The sequence below is a fragment of the Megalops cyprinoides genome, chromosome 2, assembly GCF_013368585.1.
Source record: "Megalops cyprinoides isolate fMegCyp1 chromosome 2, fMegCyp1.pri, whole genome shotgun sequence".
NCBI classification, from domain to species: Eukaryota; Metazoa; Chordata; class Actinopteri; order Elopiformes; family Megalopidae; genus Megalops; species Megalops cyprinoides.
Window position 1 is genome coordinate 16,534,568 of NC_050584.1, and position 21,921 is coordinate 16,556,488.

Consider the following 21,921-nt stretch of genomic DNA (forward strand, 5'->3'; position numbering starts at 1 on the left):
CTGCACCTCTTGCCGGCCATCAGCAGCCCTGCGTCTGAGGTGATAGGCGGACCTTGGTGGAGTGTGGGTTACTGACGAAAAACACGCAAATGCGAAATGACACCCTAGCAATCCCACTCTAAACTCGAGACCCAAGCCACAGCGGGACAAATCAGGGTATTTTCTCTGTGTTAGCAGGAGTTGCCTTCATGCAAAAAGACAGTTTTATTGTTCAGCAAGCATTTAAGCCAAATGGTTTTGTTTACGGATCTGTTTTTATTTATCTTTTGCTGAGGTGTTAGTTCAGTGAGACTGGAGCGGGTATTTCAGTTTTTTGGATAAGAATAATTTCAGCAACTACATGCATTGAAGATCCACACTCAGCTATTTTAATACCTGACTGTAGCTTGTTATATTCCCCTGGTTTCCTTCCCTGCCATGATAGACAGTGCTGTTGTTTAGCACATGTGCTTATCAAGGGTGGCTTGCATAAATTCCATTGTACATACCTATTTAATCACCTGTATTTCCAGTCTAAGTCCAATGAAACACTTTGATCAGTGGTACAGCGACATTTTCAAAGATTCAAATTTGTAACCTACAATGATTGCACGTCTAGCTCCCTTCTGTGGCACATCTGCCAGTGAAGATATTTTGCTCCACAGAGAAACGACAGAGAATACTTTGCTTGACATTCATTTTGCTGAGACTGCATGGGAGATACTTGATTTTTCAGCTGTTTGTGGATGAATGTTCAAATTGTCTATGAGTCTGCTGTTACCCAGATCACCATGCAGTGTGAGGGGCTGTGCGATGACGAAGGTATCGTTGGCAGGGCCGCATTTGTGCTTCAGAACAATGAATGTCCTTTGTCTGAGTTTTCGGTCGTACCCCTAGGAATAACTTGGGATTGAAATAGCCCTTAACTTGATATGTGACACACGTCTTGCCTTTCTCTCTGTGTGTCTTGTGGTTAAGAGCTTTTCAACATTAATCATTGCAGAGTGCTTCACCAAAGAGTAACTTACTGTCAGTAATTGTAGGCTTACATAGACAATGAATCTCATTGTTTGTAATTATTAACCGCTGTTGCCTGTTTCCAGAGTTCAGAAACACTCTCTAGATACTTGGATTTATTCATTTAAAAATTGCTTTATTTCCTTCAGACAGAATTTAATTATGGTTTCCTTTTTCAAGAACAGCCTTTACTAATTTCTGTGGCTGAATCACATCAATATATAATATGTTTTGTTGTGTAAGGGAGCTCAAACGATTTTCACAACCAATTTAGGCCTGTGGCACTGTGTTTTTCCTCTAAAACAAATGACACTCAGGTGTTAGGTGCTTAACAGGGGTCCTTTTTATGGAGCTCAATGATAACACTTTAACTCTCTATTATCTTATGTAAATGAAGGCAGACTGAAGGTGTTTAGAATGCAATTTTTGCTGACCTGTAGCTCCCTCTCATCTTTATGTTAATGCTCGTCCATGTCTGAGGCCCGGACACTGAGGCACGCAGCGGGCCGTGTGAACAGGAGGTGCTAGGAGTTAATGCGGATTACGACAAAGGTGTGACTGTCTCCTGCTGCTAAGGCAAATAGAGCTTTTGTTAGTGTGCCCACTGCATCACAGCATGGTCCAGATAACTCCCGTTGGAAAGGTGTGAGCCTCTTGATTTCCCTCAGAAAATAAGCCAAGGGAACGTTGTCACTATCTCGTGAAACATCCGCTTCCAAACTGTTCCATCTCGCTGGCTGACATTCGCCTTTACATCTCAAAGAAATAAATACACAGCAGAAAAGAAAATAAACGTCTCAGTTCCGCCATCTAAAACACAGCAGAACACAGGAGAGTGTAACAGGAAATACAGTGCTGGTTGTATATGTCAATGTAATTGACCTTCACACACTGATAAATGGCAGGAACCTCCAAAGGATGGTGTGTTTCTCCTTTGATTCATATATACATAGTTGAAAAATATTGTAAAATGCAGATAATGAGTAAGAGTTTTTACCCATTACCTACATTTTACACTGCATATGTGTGTGTGTGTGTGTGTGTGTGTGTGTGTGTGTGTTGGACCAGTGCTCCCCTGAATTAACACAAGTTAAGTGTTGCACTACATTGAATTGAACAGAGTTATGTAGTCCAATACAAATATCATGAGTCAATAATTCTAGAAAATTTCAGAAAAGAAACAAACTCAAACATGAATGGCATAAGCATAGATGCATTTTTTATTTGTTTGATTAAAATAGATATTTACAAGCACAGAATCCAGTTCATTCTTTTTTGACAGGCAAGTAAAAACTGTTTAAACTTACAGAACACTGTATGTGGTTTAGTAGAGATATCTGAAGAAGTCTTTACTGTGAGTGGACAAACAATTTGGCATTCTTTGTATTTATTTTACTGTTAGCAGGTGCATTGTCCAGACATTGGTTTATATTTCACTCTCTTCACTTAAGTGTTGGATAATGTGTTTCTGAAATCTTCGTGATGAGGGCAATAAAGGTAGATAGTCGCAGACCACTTTTGATAAGAGACAGTATTCTTGCTCAACCAGAGCATAGCTCATCAGGGTCTGTATTCTGTCTGGCAATGGGCAACTTAAAAATCAAGCCATGCTACCTGTACTGTAAATGTCCGGTTTTCCTTTGTGTGTGCAAACATCAAGGTCCCTTTCAAGCCAGTGGCCCATTAGAACTCTCCTATCGTAGTGATGGAGACGCATGAACAGGCATTGCCCTGCAATTGATGCAGCAGCTGTCAACAGTGTGCATTGCTTATACTTAGGTTACGAACACACGCACGATGCCTTACTGAATTTCAAAGGCAAGAAATGTGGTTTTGCTTAGAATATAGAATGTGGTGTAGAAAAATTATATTTATGAAAACAGTTAAATTACCCCAATGTGTTTGTTAGAGACAGTTTCTGCAGTGTAGCGCAACCACTGCATCTTATAGGCACATTACATGTAATGTACTGGTTAGGAGCTGGAAATTGTGTTTTGATGAAATAGATACATGTCATGTGTGGTGGATACGTAACCACTACATCAGTACCACTGACATGTACTGCATTAAAAAAATTAGTCTAATTCTTTAATGGGTTCATAATCCTGACTGTCTCTCCTGCAAATGATGAGAGAGTACATTGTTTCCAAATGTCTGTATTAAGCAAACAGCTCTTGATGAAATGTAACTTGACAATCGCGCACTCATCTGAAATGGAGGGCCGACAAGCCTGCGGCTTCCGTACTGTGTCCAAGAGCAGCTCAGTGCTGTGATTGTGTGTGTGTGCGTGTGTGTCTGTGTGAATGGGTGTAAGTGTGTGTGTGTGAGAGTGTGTCTGTGTGAACGGGTGTGTGTATCTGTGTGTGAGTGTGACTGAGTGAACGGGTGTGTGTGTGTCTGTGTGTGTGCGCGCGTACACTCAGCATCGCAGCCAGAAAGTAAATGTGTAACCGTGTGAGCTTTGGGGAGGCGAGGCGGGAGAGGACTTTGAAATGAGACGTGCTTCGGACATCACAGAGAAAAGGCAGCGTAGTGAAAGAGCAGAATTGATTTATAAGAAGGCAGGGAGAGAGAATGTTTTCTAAAGCTGAAGGAGGGCAGAAGGTCTTCCATTAGTACCCTGACCTCTGATAGTGGGAGCAGCCCCTGTACTGGAGGGGATGGAAGGGGAGGGGGGAGCGAGCCCCTTCTGAAGTCTGCGCTCTCCATTTTACCCGCCGAGCAAACAGCGGTGTGGCCCCAGCTGCCAGAGTGCCGCTCTGGCGCGCTCCTTTTGTTCTATCCGATATGTCCTTCAGACCTGTTGAGCAACTTTTACAATTCTTCCCGCGGTTTTACTGACCGAAATGTAATTAGCTCCATCCTAATCACGTGCTAAACTGTAGAGCGTGCTGTTTACTGTCTGTCGGCTGCGCAGTAAAATGTGTGAGACAGCCCGTGAAACTGGGCCTCGGTGAGTCCGTTGCTGGCCATTCAGATGCTTGGTAGATAACGGACAGACAGTCGTGGATTAGGCCTTTAACACAGATAACAGTTGTTATCTAGCTGCAGTTACCCTTACATGCATTCTGACATTGACTGCCTCATTTAGACTTGAGCAAACTGCAGGATGAGAAATTCCATGAGGGAAGTGTAAGAAAATTCAGCAATCATAAGAGCTCCTTGCCTCTGCTAAAGGCGAGCAACATCTGACATTTGCTGAATCCGTGAACAAACTTGTACATCTGTCATCGTGACATTGATTAACCTTTACAATAATGTTCCCTGCAAACATTGCCATTTATTTATGAAACCCACTCGCTGACTGTGTGGTTCCTATTTAAATTCATTGATATTTTATACTTCCTAATTCATTCAGCTAGTGAAATGCCAGTTCTATTTAGCGTTAAGCGCTGCCGTTTGAAATTTCAACAACCTCGGAGCGCTCACAAGCCAAACTCTGTATTTCCGACCTATGCAAGGGGAGGGCACAAACCCCAGATCATGTTAATGCATAAAGAGTAAATAAAAAATACTGCTTTGTTCTCCAAAAGTTGTTTATGAAATGAATGCAGTGTGTGTACAACGGTTAAACTAACAGCATAATCAACCACATGTTCAGGAGAGTTTGTGTCCTTGGGAATCGCATTACGGCTCTGCAACATGAAGGAAGCTCTCCTGGGCTCTCGTGTCGGGATCTTCAGGCTGTGCTGAACTGTTACACATTTTAGAATAGGAACATCTTAAATCGTTTAGTCGAAGTCCAAATCTATACTTCAGGCTGTGACCTGATGAAAATTCTGGGAGTTGGTGACTCTTTATTTAAGTGAAATGGAATTTATTGTTTTAGGTAAACACATCGTATTGATGATCTATTTTGAGATTGCATGGCGGGTTTCTATGGCTACGCCGTCAAATTTTCCAACATAGTGCAAAACATTGTGGCTGTGCAATCAGCGGCCCTCGGCGCGGGAAGGCTCGGTGGCGCTCCGGGGAACTTGGCAGCGGGGCGGCATGAGCTGACGGTGAGGGCTGTGCACGCTTGAGTAATTGAGATTATCACAGGTCTTCAGGGACGCCCCGCTCATTATACGACACATCTGACCATTTTATTGGCCTTTCCCGCGTGTACGCGGGGTAGTTAAACCTCCTCCCGCGGCTCAGGGGGGTGAAGGCTGGACTGGAAGAGCGGGTGTAAAACGCTGTCTGAGTGCAGACGTTCTCTAGTTACGGAGGGGGGGGGGTGGGTTGGGTTACAGTGAGTTACGCTCCCTCTGTCCACCGCGGTCTCTGACGCCCCTCAGCAGGGGAAATAAAGACTCAGTAACTGGCGGAGTAAGATCAGCCAGTGGCACCACTCTCCTCAGGCACTGAGGTGTGTTGACTTCACAAGGCATAATTGCGCTGGCTTGAAGCACATGCGCCATAACTTGATTCCATAATGAAAAATGGCACAAACTGAGTTGGTGTGTTCACACGCCCGCACCATTCCCATCAAAGTCTTCACCATGTTCCATGTTTAAGACGCATTCCGTGGATAAGCTTTGGTTAATCTCGCAGATGGTATATTCCCCTTCCTCCTCTATCTTCCTCTTTCTTGTAAATACAGTACATTACATTATGTTGTATAACATTACTGTCATTTAGCAGATGCTCTTATCCAGAGAGACTTACATCAGTTACAACTTTACATGTTATATATTTATGCAGCTGGATATTTATTGAGGCAATTCTGTGTTAAGTGCCTTGCATAAGGGTACAGCAGCAGTGCCCAAGCAAGGAATCAAATCTGCAACCTTTCAGTTATGAGATACAGTACCAGTGTTGTTTGAACATAGACCCCTGGGAACTGATTGAAAAAAAAAAGCATCTTCACAACTGATTTTGTGATAAAGATGAGCACAGCTGACAAACTGCAGTCAGACAGGACACTCATTTTTTTTGGTAGGTAATTGAATTGATGGGAATCGATGGGTTTGCTTGATCATTTTTCATGGCGGGAGCACAGTTCAGCCTCAGCTTTTGGATGTTTGCATAAAAACTGCAACTATCAATTAATGAACTTTTATTTTTCATAGTGCCATTAATGACCAAATAACATTTGTGCATGACCTTAATATGATGGGGAGAAGGAATCAAGAGCTCCCTTATTTCACAGAACTATGGATGTGAAAGTGCACAGTGTCAGGCCAAAATAAAATAAATAATGATAAAACTAATGATTCACATGCTCTGGACTATTGATTTAGACAAAGCTGTCTTGGATTTTCAGTTTATTATTCTTTCAAATGCCAGGAGCTTTCTTTGTTCCGGCTCCAGACCAAGATCACAGCTGAGTTAAGTGGCAACACAAAGGTCTCTCCATTGTTCCCGAGGCGACATGACATGGCGATTGTTGATAATTGCTGACCGCATTTGCATCCTTACACTTCCACACTTATCTTTACAGAATGCCTTCTCCCACTCCCGTTCATTAACGCGCTGCGTTGATTTTGGGCCCGCAGACTTTCCAGTTGGCTTCATGTAAATGTGATATTTAGTTGGCGATGGGATTGGCTGCATGGAAGAGAGGCCAGCCCTGTGGGTTGGTGTGTATTGGAGGGGGGGGGGGGGCAGGGGGGGTGATAGGGCCTACTGATAGAGTGATGCCAGCTTCCAGTGACACTCTTCCATCCTGCTCAGGCTATCTGTCCGCGATGAAAAGCGAGGGATGCAGTGTAGCGGAAGGGAATCCTGTCCCCCCACACACATCAGCAGATGGAAAAGCCAAAGGAAACCAACCAATCGGACTGCATTCCGCCCAGTCATTCTCACCCACCACCAGTTTTGAATGCTATCAGGTGTAAATCAGATTGTTAATCAGAGTGTTAATCCGAATTTTCTTAAGTGATAACAGTGATTCTACCCGCAGGAGACTGCTGTAAGAAAGGTTGCCAGTGTCTGACTCTCCCAAGGCATTTAACCATCACAGGACCTTGACTCTTCACTGGAAAATTGATTATGTTATGTATAATATCTGATACAAAAGACTAAAGCCATTGAGACTTGCTGCAATGTGTGTGTGCAAGTGGCAAGTACTCTAATAAAATTCAGTTTCCTCGATCAGAAATGCTTGTGATTTTATAGGCCAACCGTGTTGTTGTCTATAGGCACCAAAACCACTTGAAAATACAGTCATTGTTGCCTTTTATATGCTTCATAAAACAGGTCCCATCATCAGCACAAGCATGTTTTTTCTTTTGTAGTTCCTTTTCAGTGTTTCGCTCTTGAGAAGGGTTTTCGTTAGGAGTTCTCACAGCCACTCTCTGAATTATAAACTCGCCAATTTGCTTGGGGTGCAGAAAGTGACAGAACATGATAAGTTGGAACTCAGTCCATTGAGATGCATGTATTCTTTTTCAGTTCCACGCAGTGAACAGATTGAATTTGGCTTTGTTCATGTTGGTCTTGTCGGTGAGTCAAATTCTGAGTGAGGTTAGTTTTCTGAAAGATGTCAGTTCCAATATCTCTTGAGGCAGTCGTCATGCATTTTTCATGGGACGTGTCATACGCGTCTTTTCTTTGATGTATTTATTTGTCTCTGCTTACCCTTAAACCCTAGCATGTATCAATGAACTGAAAGCATTTCCTTCTTGCCCTCCATAGTGGGTCATTTCCAAACTGAATGGAAATCCTTATCCCTTGCAGGCACTTTGGCTTTGATTACCTCTTTATTGACAGGATGCTTTTCTTTTGCTCAGACTTATTCTTTGGTTATTCTCTGACTTATTCAGTGTGGTGAGGTATTGAGAAATCCGGGGTAGACAAAGGAATGGAAACACTGAACAATATATCAATATTTAGTAACTAATGAGGAGCTCGGCCTCTCTTTGCTTTCAGAACAGCTTCACTCTCTCTTGGGATGCTGTTATACAAGTTTAGAGCTGTCCAGAATATTGGACCATTCTTCAAGAACAACAGCCTCGAGTTCTTTGAAAGATGAAGGAAATCTACTTCAAACTCTACATCTCAGAACGTCCAATAAAGGCTCAGGGATGTTTGTGAGAGCTTGTGATTGCAGAGGCCATGAAAGGTGTTTGATTTCATCCTGGTACGCAAGAAACTACTTGTGAATCTGTTTAGCAGTGTGTATAGGATTGTTATTGTCTCGGAATATGGAAACATCTTTAGGAAACAATGTTTGCATCTGGTCACCTAAAATGGCCTCATATTTCTTGGCTGCAATTCTACCATGCAGAGTAGTAATTGGATCCAGTGACTCCCATGAGATGGCTGCCCATATCATAACAGATCCACCACCATGTTTAACAGTTGGGAACAGGCCATGTGGCTTCCTTGAAGGGTTCCTTTGGATTTCTACAAACATAAACCTGTCCAGATGTTGGAAAAGGAGGAAAAGACGACTCATCAGATCATGTTAATTTCTTCCACTGTTCAGACGTTGAAGTCAGTTAGATGAGATTCTGCAGTTAACACCTCAGGCACTGAGATCCCTCTCTGAGATCCCTATGAATCAGGCTCCTCATTGTTTGCCAGTGTGAATGATGCTGGGAGATCCCTGCTATAAGCATTGCCTGGTTCAGCTCTCAGATAGTTAAAACTGAACTACATTATTATTGTTGTTATTGTCGATGTCCTGTTTGAGTTATAAACATAGCCCTGACCTGTCGGCTTAATCCCCTGTGATACAGATCTGACAGTGGAGTATGCAGGCCCTGCGCTGTTTCCCATGTGGTATCTGTTTAAACTTGGGAGGTGCCATCCACAATGTCCAAATGGCAGGAGGATGGAGCAGACCTCTCTGGTCTAAATGATGCATGACGTGCCCCTGCATTTTGTGCTGTAATTTATGTCTTCCTATGTTGCAAACTCCCTTTCCTTTGGGGGAAAAAACCGAGAGAAAAAAAAACATTATTGACTTTGAATTCTGGACCCGTGCCATGCGAAGGCAGTATCTGGAGCTTTGTTAAAGAATATCACATTGCGACTGTAGAACTGTGGAGTTGCACACATCATATCTTCTCTTTGTGTTGCAGATGCTTTGTAACCTTTTTTCCACACTTCCACTGAATATTTTCACTGGCTCACAGCAGTTGCCGTTCGTCTTCATCTTGTCTTTTGTATGCTTCTCCATAGCATTCCATACTTATTTAAAGTTTCCATTTCATGACCACACAAGTAGTAAACATGGAAAACACAGTCGAGATTGGAAACATTTATTACTTTCCCTCGAAGAACACCATTACCTGATAACCCAGCCCCTCTGCTAGGGCTTACATGTCAACAAGCAATTCGTGCTTGTTAAAAAGTAGTCGCATTTCATTACAGTCAGTGGTGATTTCCACACCACCCCACACTGATGCATGACTTTGCCCAGTTGCCTGGTAAATTCTACTCTGCTGTGGTATATATCCGTGAGTCTTCTTGGATCAGTCTCCAGTTCTACCCCCAAAACACTTAGGTCTCTTTTCTGCAGTGCTCCTGTGTATAACATGACTATACCCATGCTGAACATTTTAATATGAAACAAATGAATGGTAGAATCAGAGGCTTCAGTATTGTACCAGAATAATTCATAGATTCCTAGATAAATTGCCACATACGCATTAATTAAAACTGCTAGACAATTTTATTAAACTATGACTGTCATACAATGTCATACATACTATAAAATGGATGCTGTTTTTAATTACACGAATCAGTCCACAGTTATCTGGAGTCATTTTTGTGTAATCATTCATATGAACCTGTTTGATCTCAAATGCTGATTTATAACCTAATTATTTTCTCTGATGTTAGCATCCTGCTTTGTCCTCCTACCTGTTGCAAAAGTCAGCAAACCCAGATCTCTTATTTTTAGAACTTTAATGAGGGTAGTTTATAATCCTTCTCACAATTATAGTGGTGTTTCTTTGAAGTGATGTTTTGAATAGGAGATTAAGGTTATTGTAAAAAAAAAATAATGAAAATGCCTTTAATATATGCAAATCCCTTTTTTCCTGGGGAAAAAACCCAAACAAATTGCATTTGGGGACTGAGCGTGATTATAGGTAGAGAATGACGCTGTGTTGTTCTGGAGTCATTGATTGAATCACAGCGCAGATGAAATGACGGTAGCTTTAATGAAGTCCTACAGCCATGTGTGCTTCTCAGGAGAAGTCCTTGAAAGCAGCTCATTGGTCACTGAGTATTCCTGTATGGACATCACAGTAGTGAATGCTTCAATGACATTTTAGATCCTGGAATCCAGTGAGGTTAGCTGTTCATTTTGAAATGTGGAGTGCTTTTGAAAAATATACACTGTGCACAACAGTCATTTCAATGTTCCTGTGATGTCACTGAGCCTTTGCAGTGTATTGCTATATGGCAAACCAGATACATCCATAAAACTGACTTGCTGCTGTGTGGCTAAGATATTATCTTAATTGGAAGCATAGCATTAGCCTGTAGTTTTAAAAATGAATTACCTTGAACAGTTTGCTTTATAAACGTCACTGCTTAAATGTGGAATTTGAGTCTGAAAAGAGATGTTGAAAGTAACCTTTCCATATGAATGTAAATGGAGGAGGTGCTGTTTTAAAAGGGAAAGGTCTCAATACACTGTTAATCACCACTGGTTTATAGCCTCATCAGGGTGATAAAGCCATTAAGCACAATGTTAATGGTTTTGATTTATTGATCTTACTAACCATGAAGTTGGCGTCACCAACACACAGTAATCTGTCAAAATAGCTGTAAAATCTGTAAAGTATTTGTAAAAAAGTGCTGCTGATGGCTAAGACGGCAGTCTGTCAGTCAGCTGTCAGTTACAATGACAGGGTTGTCTTTTTCTCCTAGCAACAAGCTCTAGTCTTGGTTACTTCAGATACATCTGTGCTGTCCCCCCCAATACCCCGAAGCAATGCCTCTGTGTCATTCACACACCTCTGAGTGATAGCAAGCGACATGGGATGTCTGTTTATACAGCAGGAAAAAAGACTGAAGACCACTCCAAAATGTGGGTTATTTATAATGGGTAGCATTTCGCAGAACAGGTGTCCTAACTCCTTTGTGGGGTGATGATGATGATCAAGAGTTAAAAGCCAACCCATCTAAGTTTCCCAGTGTGAAAATGAAACCAGAGAGTTTATTCATCTGGATGCGTGTATAAATCCAGCTTATTCTGAGCGGAGCTCTCATTGGCCGATGGTTTTTGAGGTCAGGAGAATGGCGTGCGAATTAGGAGACTTGAGCACGGAAAGCAAAAATGCTTACCTATGCACAATATCTGACCTGAGATATCAGCAGTGGTCTGGCAGCCTGCTCGTGCTTGGAGCCAGGACCATTGTTGAGATGTATTCAGTAAACAGCTGTGTGCCAGGAACCATGTGACCCTGGTGTTATTAAAGCAATTTCTCACCTGAGTCTCCTGCGCTATAATTGGTCGCCAGCGGGGAGTTGTCAGGGCAGCTGTGGGATACAAGCCCTGTATTCAAACACTTCAAAGTGCATCCAGCGTGCTCGGATTTCTCCCTCACCTGCTCATTTAAATAATCTGCTTTTAACGAGAGGGACGCAGGAGCCAAGGAGCCTTGCACTCCCCAGGACTACTCCCTGTTATGTAACAGATTGCGTTTGTTTAGTGCACTCCATGGTCTCGTTCCCTCATAACTCTTGTGCCATTGACATGATTTTTGAAAGTGGGCGCTCAAGGAGGGAGCATTTGTCACAGAGGTGCATCTGACGGTGTTCAGGCTCTGTGGAAAAGAAGTCTCAGAGTTTAGCAGCTCGGTCTTAAACTTGTTGACATACTAAACTATACTGTAGTGCGCACCACACTATTCAACACGCACACTACACTATAGTGCACACACCACTGTAGTTCACACTACACTGTTAAGTGTACACACTACACCACCACAAACTTCCTTGTGGACAAGGTTACGTTAAGTGTCGATCAGTGAACTATGGAACAACATCAGCTGCTAATCAGTGCTTCCTAATTTCAGTTCAAGACTGTTGTAACAACATTCAATTAAGAAATTGCAGAAAAAAGAAACTACAATTGACCGCCACTCCCCCCGCTGCTGTGATTCGCTCCGTAAGTGTCGAGGGAAAGTGTGTACGCCGGAGCAGATAAGCAGCTGAAATTCCACGTCTCCCTCCTATCGGGGCTCTTCCTTTGGTGTCGTTTCACAGCCCGTTGAGCCGCGGGCCTCTGGTATGTCCTGTCTACAGGTCTTTCTCCCGGCCCTGCGTTCCCCCAGCGCCGCTCACACTTTATGGATGTGAAATATCGGTGGAGAAAGCGAAGGCTGGAGTGGACCCGGGAGCCCCTCCCGTCAGCGGCGCGGGGAGATGCTGCAGGAATGTTGCTGTCAGTCTGCTCCAGAGCTTTGATGTGGGCAGGACTGTCAGGTTTATGGGGTTCTCTTTCCACTCCGATCTCATGTTACCGCTGCACACCGGAGAGGCCGCGGCGGCCCCGTTTTATATGTCCTTTTGAAAGTGGAACAACTCTCCACGAAACAATAACACCGTCCACAACCCACATCTGATTTGCGAAGACGTGGCGCTTTCAGGGGAAGAGTTTCTCACAGATCACAGTGTGGTGAAAAGCAACATGCATTTAATAATTAGGAATCTCTGTGTGAGATTCCTAATTATTAAATGCCTTAGAAAATGCTTTAGGCTTTCTTAGGAATCAACCTACATTTAATTTCTTTAATTTTTTTTTAGAATTAATCTGCCACGTCTCCGCACAGTTTGAGACTAAGTATGTTTCAAAAGTATACTAGCTGCCAGCTTTCAGAGAATCCTTTTTTAACTAGCACCATTCCCTATGATCTCATTATTGTTACAGTAGTTTAACTTAAATTGAAAGGATTTCATCAAGTGTTTTACTTGAAACTAAAAATGTGAATTTTTCAAGTGACAAGCTGAAAGTGATGCTCTATTCAGTTATTGTGAGACAAGCATGTCCTTGAGCGTCCTAATGGGATATGGGTGGGTGTGTTTGTGTGTGCATGCAGCTGCAAGGTGTTTGCTTGCATTTCCAAACACAGTGCGTTTCTTGTCCTGCCAAAGATGAAAGGGGAATCTCCTCATCTTCAGTTCACACTAGAGAAAAGCTGTTTCTTTCCCAGCTTTGTTCTCAGAGGTAGTGGCTGAAGCCCACGGTGATCAATAGGAAGCAGGAAGCCTTGGTGGTTTTGGATGCTGTGGAACAGGAGGCTGAGCGGCAGTGAAAGGAGGCACTGCCTCGGCAGAACGTTCCAGATGAGCTCAGGCCAGAGTACCGGCCTCCAGTTGGTGAGCGTCAGAACACGAGAGAGCAGCACACGGTGATGAGAACAGACCATTCGGTCCTGTCCGTCCTCTGATCCGGAGTGTATCTGTCACTGTGTTCCCCGCTCTGGTGATGGATCCCAGAGTCCTCAGCTCCGCTGCACATCCCAGTAAAGTTGTTCCGTGATTTACGACCCGCCACATGATGAAGTGCTTTCTAATGTCAGTGTGAAATGTACTCTTAGCCCAACCACCTGTGCCCTCTGGTTCTGTTCGCAGAAGTTGGTCTCTACGATCCATATTCTTAATCCCTTTTAAGACCTTAGATAATTCACCGAAATCCCTCCTCCTTTGGCAGATCCTAAGAGATACAGCTAGAGAACAGAAAGACTAGGAGTCACAACTCATGGAATCAGCTATTGTTAATGATTATTATGTTGAGTTTGGGGTTTTGGTTTTTATGATCTCGGGTCACGTTTCCTATAGTGTTATGGTCAGCTGTGGTCTTTGCTTACATTGCATTTCAGTTGTGCTTAAGCATCCTTGGTGGATATCGGTGATGAATGGGACGGCATAAGTGCTGTGCCAGTGTCCATGCCCCCCCCCCCCCCAAAAAAAATGCAGTGAACGGAGGAAAGTCCAGCTGGGCGATCCATCACCACCCTCCCAGCAGCGAACTGGACCGTTATACGCAGCCCACGTCTCTTAGGGGAGAGGCGCCCGTTTAGCCAAGGAAATGAAAATACAGTCAGGAAGACCATTAAGAGCTCACCAGCAATGACTGATGGTCATCCTCTGCTCCCCCCCTTTCTCTTTGCAGGGGAAATAAAGCCCTGTCAGGTTCCATCGTGCGTTTCCGTCTTTCAAAGCACAGCTGAGCAGCCGAATGGAAGTATGAAGCAGTACGCGCTTAAGCCCTTTAATTTGCAGGCCGATCCCTAGGTGAAGGCTGGTTTGTTATCTAAAGGGAGGAGGGGTGGTCTTCATTAAGTGTGGCCTTTAAAGAGATCCTGGGGTACGACTCGGCCCCTGCTTGCTTTTATTTTCTCAATGACAGAGATGGAGCACTTCCAGGTCTGCACACTAGACTAAACATATTTCAGCGTGTTGATATCTCCGACAATCCCACTTCAATGACCACTTTATCTCATTAAAAAAATAATGATGTAATTGCCTGATGTTACAATAGATAGCAGAGTATTTATCTTAGCCTGTGCTGTTTAGTGATGTGTTGCCAGGGGTTTATCAAGAAGCTGTCACACAGTTGATTTATGGTATTTATCTGCACTGCAAGAAGCAGATGTATTTCGGTTATTTATTTAGAGACTCTTATTGCATATACAACACACCGGTAATCGTCCCTATGATTACAATTGGCGGAAGACAGGAGAAGACAAATGGTAATGTCCTCGGAATAGTGGCTCCCTTTCGACCATCTGGCAAGTTTTATTGGATACTGGACACCGAAATCCACACTTACAGGATCCCTGCACAATTTTGATTTGTTGAACAAAGTGGGATGTTCGTTAGCTGAAGTTTGTACCTGTAGTAAAGAGTCATAAAACATTTCCAAGAAGAGATACTAAAAATAAGCTCCAGGATGAGCATAGATAAAGTATTCAACATAAGAACCGCATTCTAGTAAAGTATTGAATTTCTGAGACTTTGGGACATAAGCCTTACATTTAGGAAGGATTTTGAGAAGTCATTGGGTGTCCATGAATCATGTTTATCTCAAACATGAGGGAATGATGTACTCTTTTAAAATCTGAGTTACGGGGAAATATATGTACAGTAACATACTACATACCACAAATTGTTACATTTAAATTAGTCATGGTGATCCAATGAGGCATTCCTCAAGATTCAAAATATTGTAGGATATATGTTTTCTCATATTAGTGTAATGATTTCTGAAATATATTACCATAAATTAGTAGTCTGCATGCGAATGAAGGCAGCCTCACAAGTAACACTGAAACCACCGGAGAGAAGTTCATTGAGAGATGAGAGGAAAATTTAGGCCGAAGATTCATGATTCATAATAAAATATTCTAAGAATGAAATCGCATGAGTCGATGAATGAAAGTGGGGAAAAAAGGCGTATTCCTCAGTTGGCCAGAAAGTGAGTCACCACTACCGTGAAATTATTCCTTTTGAAAATGCACATTTGAGATAGCAGCAATCTCACTGCGGTGTTGTTGGATGCCTTAAATGTGACTGATTTGATTGCAATCTTGGGGTCCTAGCAGACTGTAACATGATTGTGGTCCTGTGGCATAAAGGAGTGTAATAGGACTGGAGCCCTGTGGTCCTAGCAGAATGTAATATGATTGGAGTTGTGGATTCCTAAGAGTGTAATATGACTGTGGTCCTGTGGTCCTAGAAATTGTAATAGGACTAGAGTGGCTGGGTCCTAACAGAGTGAGCTCATGATGCCATCATGTTCTACTGATCGACTGAGCCCAATAACTTCAGCTCCCTCTTATGTTTCAAGCACTTAACTGATTGCTACAACCTTGTAGGCTGATTTTGAACAGCCTGCATTGAAAATCATCAATTTATCACGTCACTTGTTGTTCAGAGGTTACATTTCAGGAAGAATTTGCCTGTTTTACTGTGTAGATTTGTATTTGCACGCCTGATGCGCCGTTCTTCTTTTCACATGCGGCTCCTTGCAGGATAATCGCCATCCTTTGGGCTGGCATGTGCTGCTGTGCTCTCTCAGTTGACTAATATGTGCTTGTTGTCTATAGATCCACTGAATCCGTTTCCATCGGAAACATTAAGAGGGCCAGGCGTGCGTGGCTGATCTGGCAGAATCCGGAGGGAGAGGTGGAGAGAGGCCGGAAAACACCGAGCGCCCAGGGGGAAAAATCGGGAGCGAAAGCCCTCTCACTTTCCCCCACAGCTGGACGCCCGACGCCAGCGGCGGCTGTAATTGGGCCGATGTTAATTCCTGATTAATTTGGTCCAGGAATGCACATCTGTCTTGGTATCCGCGACCCTCCCGGCCCTCCTCAGCAAGTCCTCTCTGAGAAGGCCGGTGGTGTTTGGGAGTGGGGGGGGGGGGGGGGGGGGGGAGCTCGGTGGGACCTCCCGTCAGCTGCGAGATTTATGTCATCTCGCTCCGTCCCGAGGAGCGCGGGCCGCCCCACACATCTGGACTCAATCGCCAGGATGTTGGGAGATTGTGTGCGTCAGCCCGGGCTGGTGCAGGACCAGGTGTCTCTGCCCCCAGTCAGCCCATCTCTCTCTCACTGCCATGAGCCACACAAATCAATTTTATGTGAGGGGGAATCGCATTCTGCCAGAACCAGGCCCGACCGCTAAACAATGCTAGATGCTAGAACATACAGTCTCACACTCGGGTGATTGTATCATTTTGTCCTGCCAGAGATGTCTTCCGGTAAACATTAAAACAGTCAGATTGTACACAGCCCCGGATCTATAAACAATTGAAGACTTATAATAATGAGCAGTGATCCCTTCTACAGAAAACAGGCTTTGCACAGCTCTTTATGGAGGCAGACATGGCATTTTACAGTGATAATAAAATGATGTCGCTTGTAGCCCATTTTATTTATGGAGTCCAATAAATGGAATGTATAGACTCGAAAGTTTGATTGTGTCAAAGAGTTGATTAACACTTTTTCTTTACCTTGCCAGACTTCTTCTTTTAAACTGTGACTCGAGAATGAAGAAGCTGAGAGGAATATTATCGCTGTGTCTGTTTTTATACTGATCCAGATGGTGTATTCCATGTTACTGTTACGCTGTCTTTCAGCCAAATCTTACAGCCTGTTAAATTGGAATCGGTTTTCAATTGGCCAGTGTGCTTGGAGTCATCAGTCAGCGCATCAGCAGTCAGAAGTGTTGTTTGCTCAATATTTCCTCGTTGTTTGACCCGGGGATTGGTGACAACCGACTGGTCCCAGATTAGTAAGCGCACAGGCAGCATGTCCTCCACTGCGTATATGGGCTGTGGCAGCACCGTCCACTTCCGAGGGGAATCTGTGCTGTTAAACATCCACAGTAGGCCGTCGATCGCTGTCCTGGGGCGTGCCTCCGAGCCCCTCTCCGTTCAGAGGGGATGAGCTGTTGTTTTACATAACGGTGCATTTCTGTGTTGCAATTTGTGCTTGCCGTCACTAATCAAAGGACTGCGCTCATGGCGGAGCCAAGAGTCCACTCAGTCTCTTCCACCGTGCTACCTTTGCATTGAGGATAAATCTTTTACTGGGAACCCTGTTTAAACATTCCACCAAATCCATTGCAATCAGCTGAAATGCAAAGAAACTCTGAGGCAGATTTGCGAGTTGTTTGTTAATGAGGACCAAGTGGTATCATGTAAGCCTTTATAAGTGCATTCTTGATGGATGGCACATGTCTGCCTCAGGATAAACTAAAGAGACACCGCTCCCAAAAACCCTGTTAGGAAACCTCTACTCCCTGTGGAGACATTAGAGGTATTTGGCTATTCCACAGGGCTGCAGACTCCGACGATCGTCTGCAGAAAACACAGTTGAGTGCAAAATGGAAGTGTTTACTCAAAAATGATACAACATCTTTAAAGGAGGCGAGCCAAAGAAAGCAGTGACAGTCGAAAGAGTCCTGTTGGCATCGGGTTTCCAGTGTTTCAGTGTTATTTGAAAAGCAGCTGATGTCTAATCGTCAACCCCACCATCTGTTTTTATCCCACAGGCTGCTCTAAGTGCCTTGAAACAGCTGTCGGAACAAGGACTGGACCCGGTGGATGGACCAATCAAAGTAGAGAACGGATCGCGCGAAAACTACGTACCAGCAGAACTGTAAGTGTCGCTTGACGGACCAAGTGTGCGTTTTGGAATCAGTGAAGAGAGCTTCCTCATGTTATATGAGCTTGAACACTTTTATGATGGTGTTGTGATCAGTGATGAATGATGATATCTTAGATTTAATCTGCAGTTTGTATCATTATCCTCATAAAATAGGTACCCCACCACACTAAGTCCTTCCCTGTGGTCATCTCTTGCATATATTCCATTTATTAGAATTATGGAATATCGTTACTCCTCTTCATTACGGAGCTACTTTCAGGCTAAGCCTGCAAATCATTAAACGGCAACCCCTGGAGCAAGGTTTTCTCATGGAAATCAGATTTCCTACATGCATATGTTTATAGTTGCCATGAGGTCCTGCAGCTCTGCAAGGAAGTCATGTTCAAAGATATTCTCCAAATATCCCATAATCTGTAAGAGGAAGTGAATGCTGCATGACCGAGCACTCTGTTTTTTTTCAGCGCGAGATCACTGCGCTTAAGTCCGCTCCACTTTACAGACAGAGTTACAGCAGAGATTCTGGTTAGCAGCCACAGGCGGAACGCACAGCCACCCACGAGCAGCGACCGCAGACGTGATTTGTCCTTTAAATGTCAGAGTCGGAGGCGTGTCGGTTAATTCCGCTCTCCGCGAGTGTGGCAGAGCTGAGAGCAGCAACGAGCGGACAGCTGGGGGGGGGGGGGTTACGCGCATCGCCCGGGCCCATTGCACGTTCGCAGCCCCTGGGCCCACCACCCCCCCCCCAATCTCCATGCCGTCGCGCCCCTCAGCAGCTCATCGGCGCCACTTCCTCTAGTGGAGACCCGCATGCCGGCCGTTTGGAGGGGGGGAGGGGGGTACTCCGCTGCAGGTTGGCAAGCCGCTTTGCTTTGCATGATTTCTATCACAGTGCGCTCCCTGGGACTGCTGCGGGGACAGATTCATTTCTCCCCGGCTGCTGCAACCTTTTCGCTATCTCTTCCATGAAGAGAAGGGCCATAGACAAGGGAAACGTGAGGGTGGAAATCATGGGCAGACAAAAGGAAGTCGCTGCAGCGATTCAAGAATATTTTCATAGTAGGTGTGCCTGGAAAAGGTTACAGGGCTGTTTGCTTAAATGGATGTCATGCTCGCCCTAGAGAACATCAGGCACGAACAAAGAAGGAATAAACTGCTACTCTGTCCTGGCTGCTCACATGAGTGCTAAATGTTTCAATAATCTTTTCTTTCTGCCACTTCCTAATAACGTAGCATTTCGGCCACTGCTTTTCTGACTGAAGCAAACCTTGGGAAGGGGGCAGCCTTCCACATGATTTAATCCTTGTGTTATCTGAGCACAAATATTGTTTTGTTTTAAAAAGCCACCTTCGGCGATGACCTTTGACCCCGAGGTGGCGTTTGCGTATAAACATGTCTTTTCGGGTGCGCCCCCCCCCCCCCCCCCCCCCCCGCCAGCGCTGAATGCGGCTCTCGATGTGTTCATCTTTCAGACAAGCGAAACATCTGGGAGAGAGGACGGACAATAAACAGACTAACTCAGGCACCGCCGCTCAGGACTGCAAGGATCCAAAGGCCGTCGTCTAGGAGAGCACCCCCTCCCCCTCCCCAAGCGCCCACGGCGACCGCTGCATCCTTATAAACCCGTCAACACGCAATAGGGTGGATGTGTACCCGGAAACGAGTGGCTAAATATCATTATTTGAGTCTATGTGAAGACAACACTATCTTAACACATTACATTTATTGATAATTTCAAAAGACTTATAGTAATTTAAATATGAAAACAGTCAGTGAATGAATTAATGCATGGTATTGTTAAAATAAGGGAAATTGAACCGAATATACATAGAGAATTTTCCCTTTTGATAGATTTTTTTTTTTTCAGCTAGTTGCCCGGTGGTATGGTAAAAAAAGAAAAGAACATGCCATTGATACAAACAGAAAATTATAGTGAGGAAGAACAAACTAGCACAGCTTATTTTTGTGGTTTTCATTTCTTTTGTATTACTCTATGAATAACGATGCTTGAGTATTTAAAGATTAACCAATGGCAGTGCTGTGAAAGTTGTAGTTGTTGTCTTCATATATAGTCACCCAGCTTACCTTTTATGCTGACATTAAGCATTCATATATCTATCTGGATATGTATGACTCTCAAAATACCATATGCGAAAAGAAAAACACTAAGAAGATTATGGACAAGCAAAACTAAAATTGTTCGTGAAGTTCATAAACTAATGTTGGATGTAATCAATAGAGGTGCTCTCTCCTGGAGTAGAAGTTGGGGTGTCTGATCTGGTGAACTTGTACTCATTGAGAAGCAGCCTGACCTCTAACATTGTCCCCCCTCCACCCCTAGAAATAGAGTTACTAGAATGGTTCTGGTTATGAAGCAAACAAGGGTGTGCTAGAGCCAGAGGGCCATGTTGGATAGTATTTAATTGAAATTTTTTTGTTCCAATTAAAATATAACACTTTACTACAATGTAAGCTGCTGCGATTCTAGAATGTCAGGTAGTTTGCTATGCGTTGTGTGTACATTCTTTCAGGATGGGATAGCATAGTTTTATGCAATTTCAGTAGCGCTTTTGACCACTCTAGTAAATCTATATCTACGGTTCTTCCCTTCTCCGCCCACTTTTATCAGACACATCTACACCCATTTTGTGTGTTGTATCGACCCCCGCCAGTGCATCAACTGAGTGTTTTTAATGACTGCATTCTGACCCAGAATAACATCAAGATGAGGAGGCGCGACGGAGGCGCGCGGTGCCCTCTCGCGCGGAAATCCTGACGAAGTCCGGACGAAGAAAAAGAGTTCCTAACCTTCGAAGTTCAGTGACGAACAGGATCTCTTTCTGACCGCGGATACGTCGTGTAATACCAAACTGTCTGTTACTGAATGGACAGATGCAGTAAAACCACCTCAGTTCATGTTCAAACTTGTGCTGTGTTTTATTTCACTGTCGGTTGTGTCCACTTCCCGCATAGAAAAAAAAACGCGGAAGGCACCGTGTGCATTTTAAACAAGTCTCCTCTCTGCTTACAAATAGTGATATACAAATGATAATTTATTCTAACAATAGAAGCATGTTTGGCTGTTCTTTCGTGGAGTAAACAGAATGAATCAGCATTCAGCAGTCTTCCTCCCGAGTGGAGCAAAGAATTTTGATAGTGACTGTGCTTGAGGTGTTCAGTGTTAAAAATGTCCTCTTACACCTTCTGTCTTCTCACTATGAGGAGGTAATCACTGTTATTCGTTTTGTGAATGTAACAGGGAATTAGGTGCCTCCCTCCATTCCCACAGTGAATAATCAGAGATGCAAATTATTGTAGAGTAGCTAAATGAACGCTCACAGTTCTGTGTTGTCAGATTTAATGACTGAACAAATCTCGTGTAAACAAAGTTATCTGAGGCAGTGTGTGTGTGTGTGTTGGAGATTGTGATTTCCTCTGCAGTGCTAGAATGTGATGAGATGGTGAGACTCATAGTATGGAGTTCATCTGTAATTAGTCACATGGGAAAGGGTGAACACTGCTTGCCAAGGGGACTGAACATTTCTTTATAAAATATAAAATAATACATCTACTGGAACTAGGACTGATGAGATTAGTGTCACCTCTATCACTGAAGATGACAACATGCAGTCAATGTTAAAGCTCAAAGTGATTCAAGTCAGTTGTGCCTTCAGGATTGTATCTGTGAATACTCACGCCACAGAAGGAAAAGCCTGTTGATTTAGCTCGGCAGTTGCTCTGGTGCAAACGCATCTAAATTGCTCTCCTCTAAAACAGATGAGCAAGTGTGATTAGGGCTCTTTGTTTCCAGAATGCTGAATATGCCCATGCTCATCAATTTCTTTACTATATGAGATCATCT

At 43.7% G+C, this 21,921-nt stretch overlaps 1 protein-coding gene across 1 annotated transcript in view; it reads left to right on the forward strand.

Annotated features, from left to right (window-relative positions):
• The window catches only part of stau2 (staufen double-stranded RNA binding protein 2), an 83,199-nt gene extending 62,236 nt beyond the window's left edge, over positions 1–20,963 (forward strand). The window contains exons 14-15 of the mRNA XM_036517437.1: positions 17,947–18,053; positions 19,532–20,963. Coding sequence (XP_036373330.1) covers positions 17,947–18,053; positions 19,532–19,625 — 201 coding nt within the window. The 3' untranslated portion in view covers positions 19,626–20,963. The remainder of the gene's footprint in view (positions 1–17,946; positions 18,054–19,531) is intronic.
• The last annotated feature ends 958 nt before the right edge of the window (positions 20,964–21,921 follow it).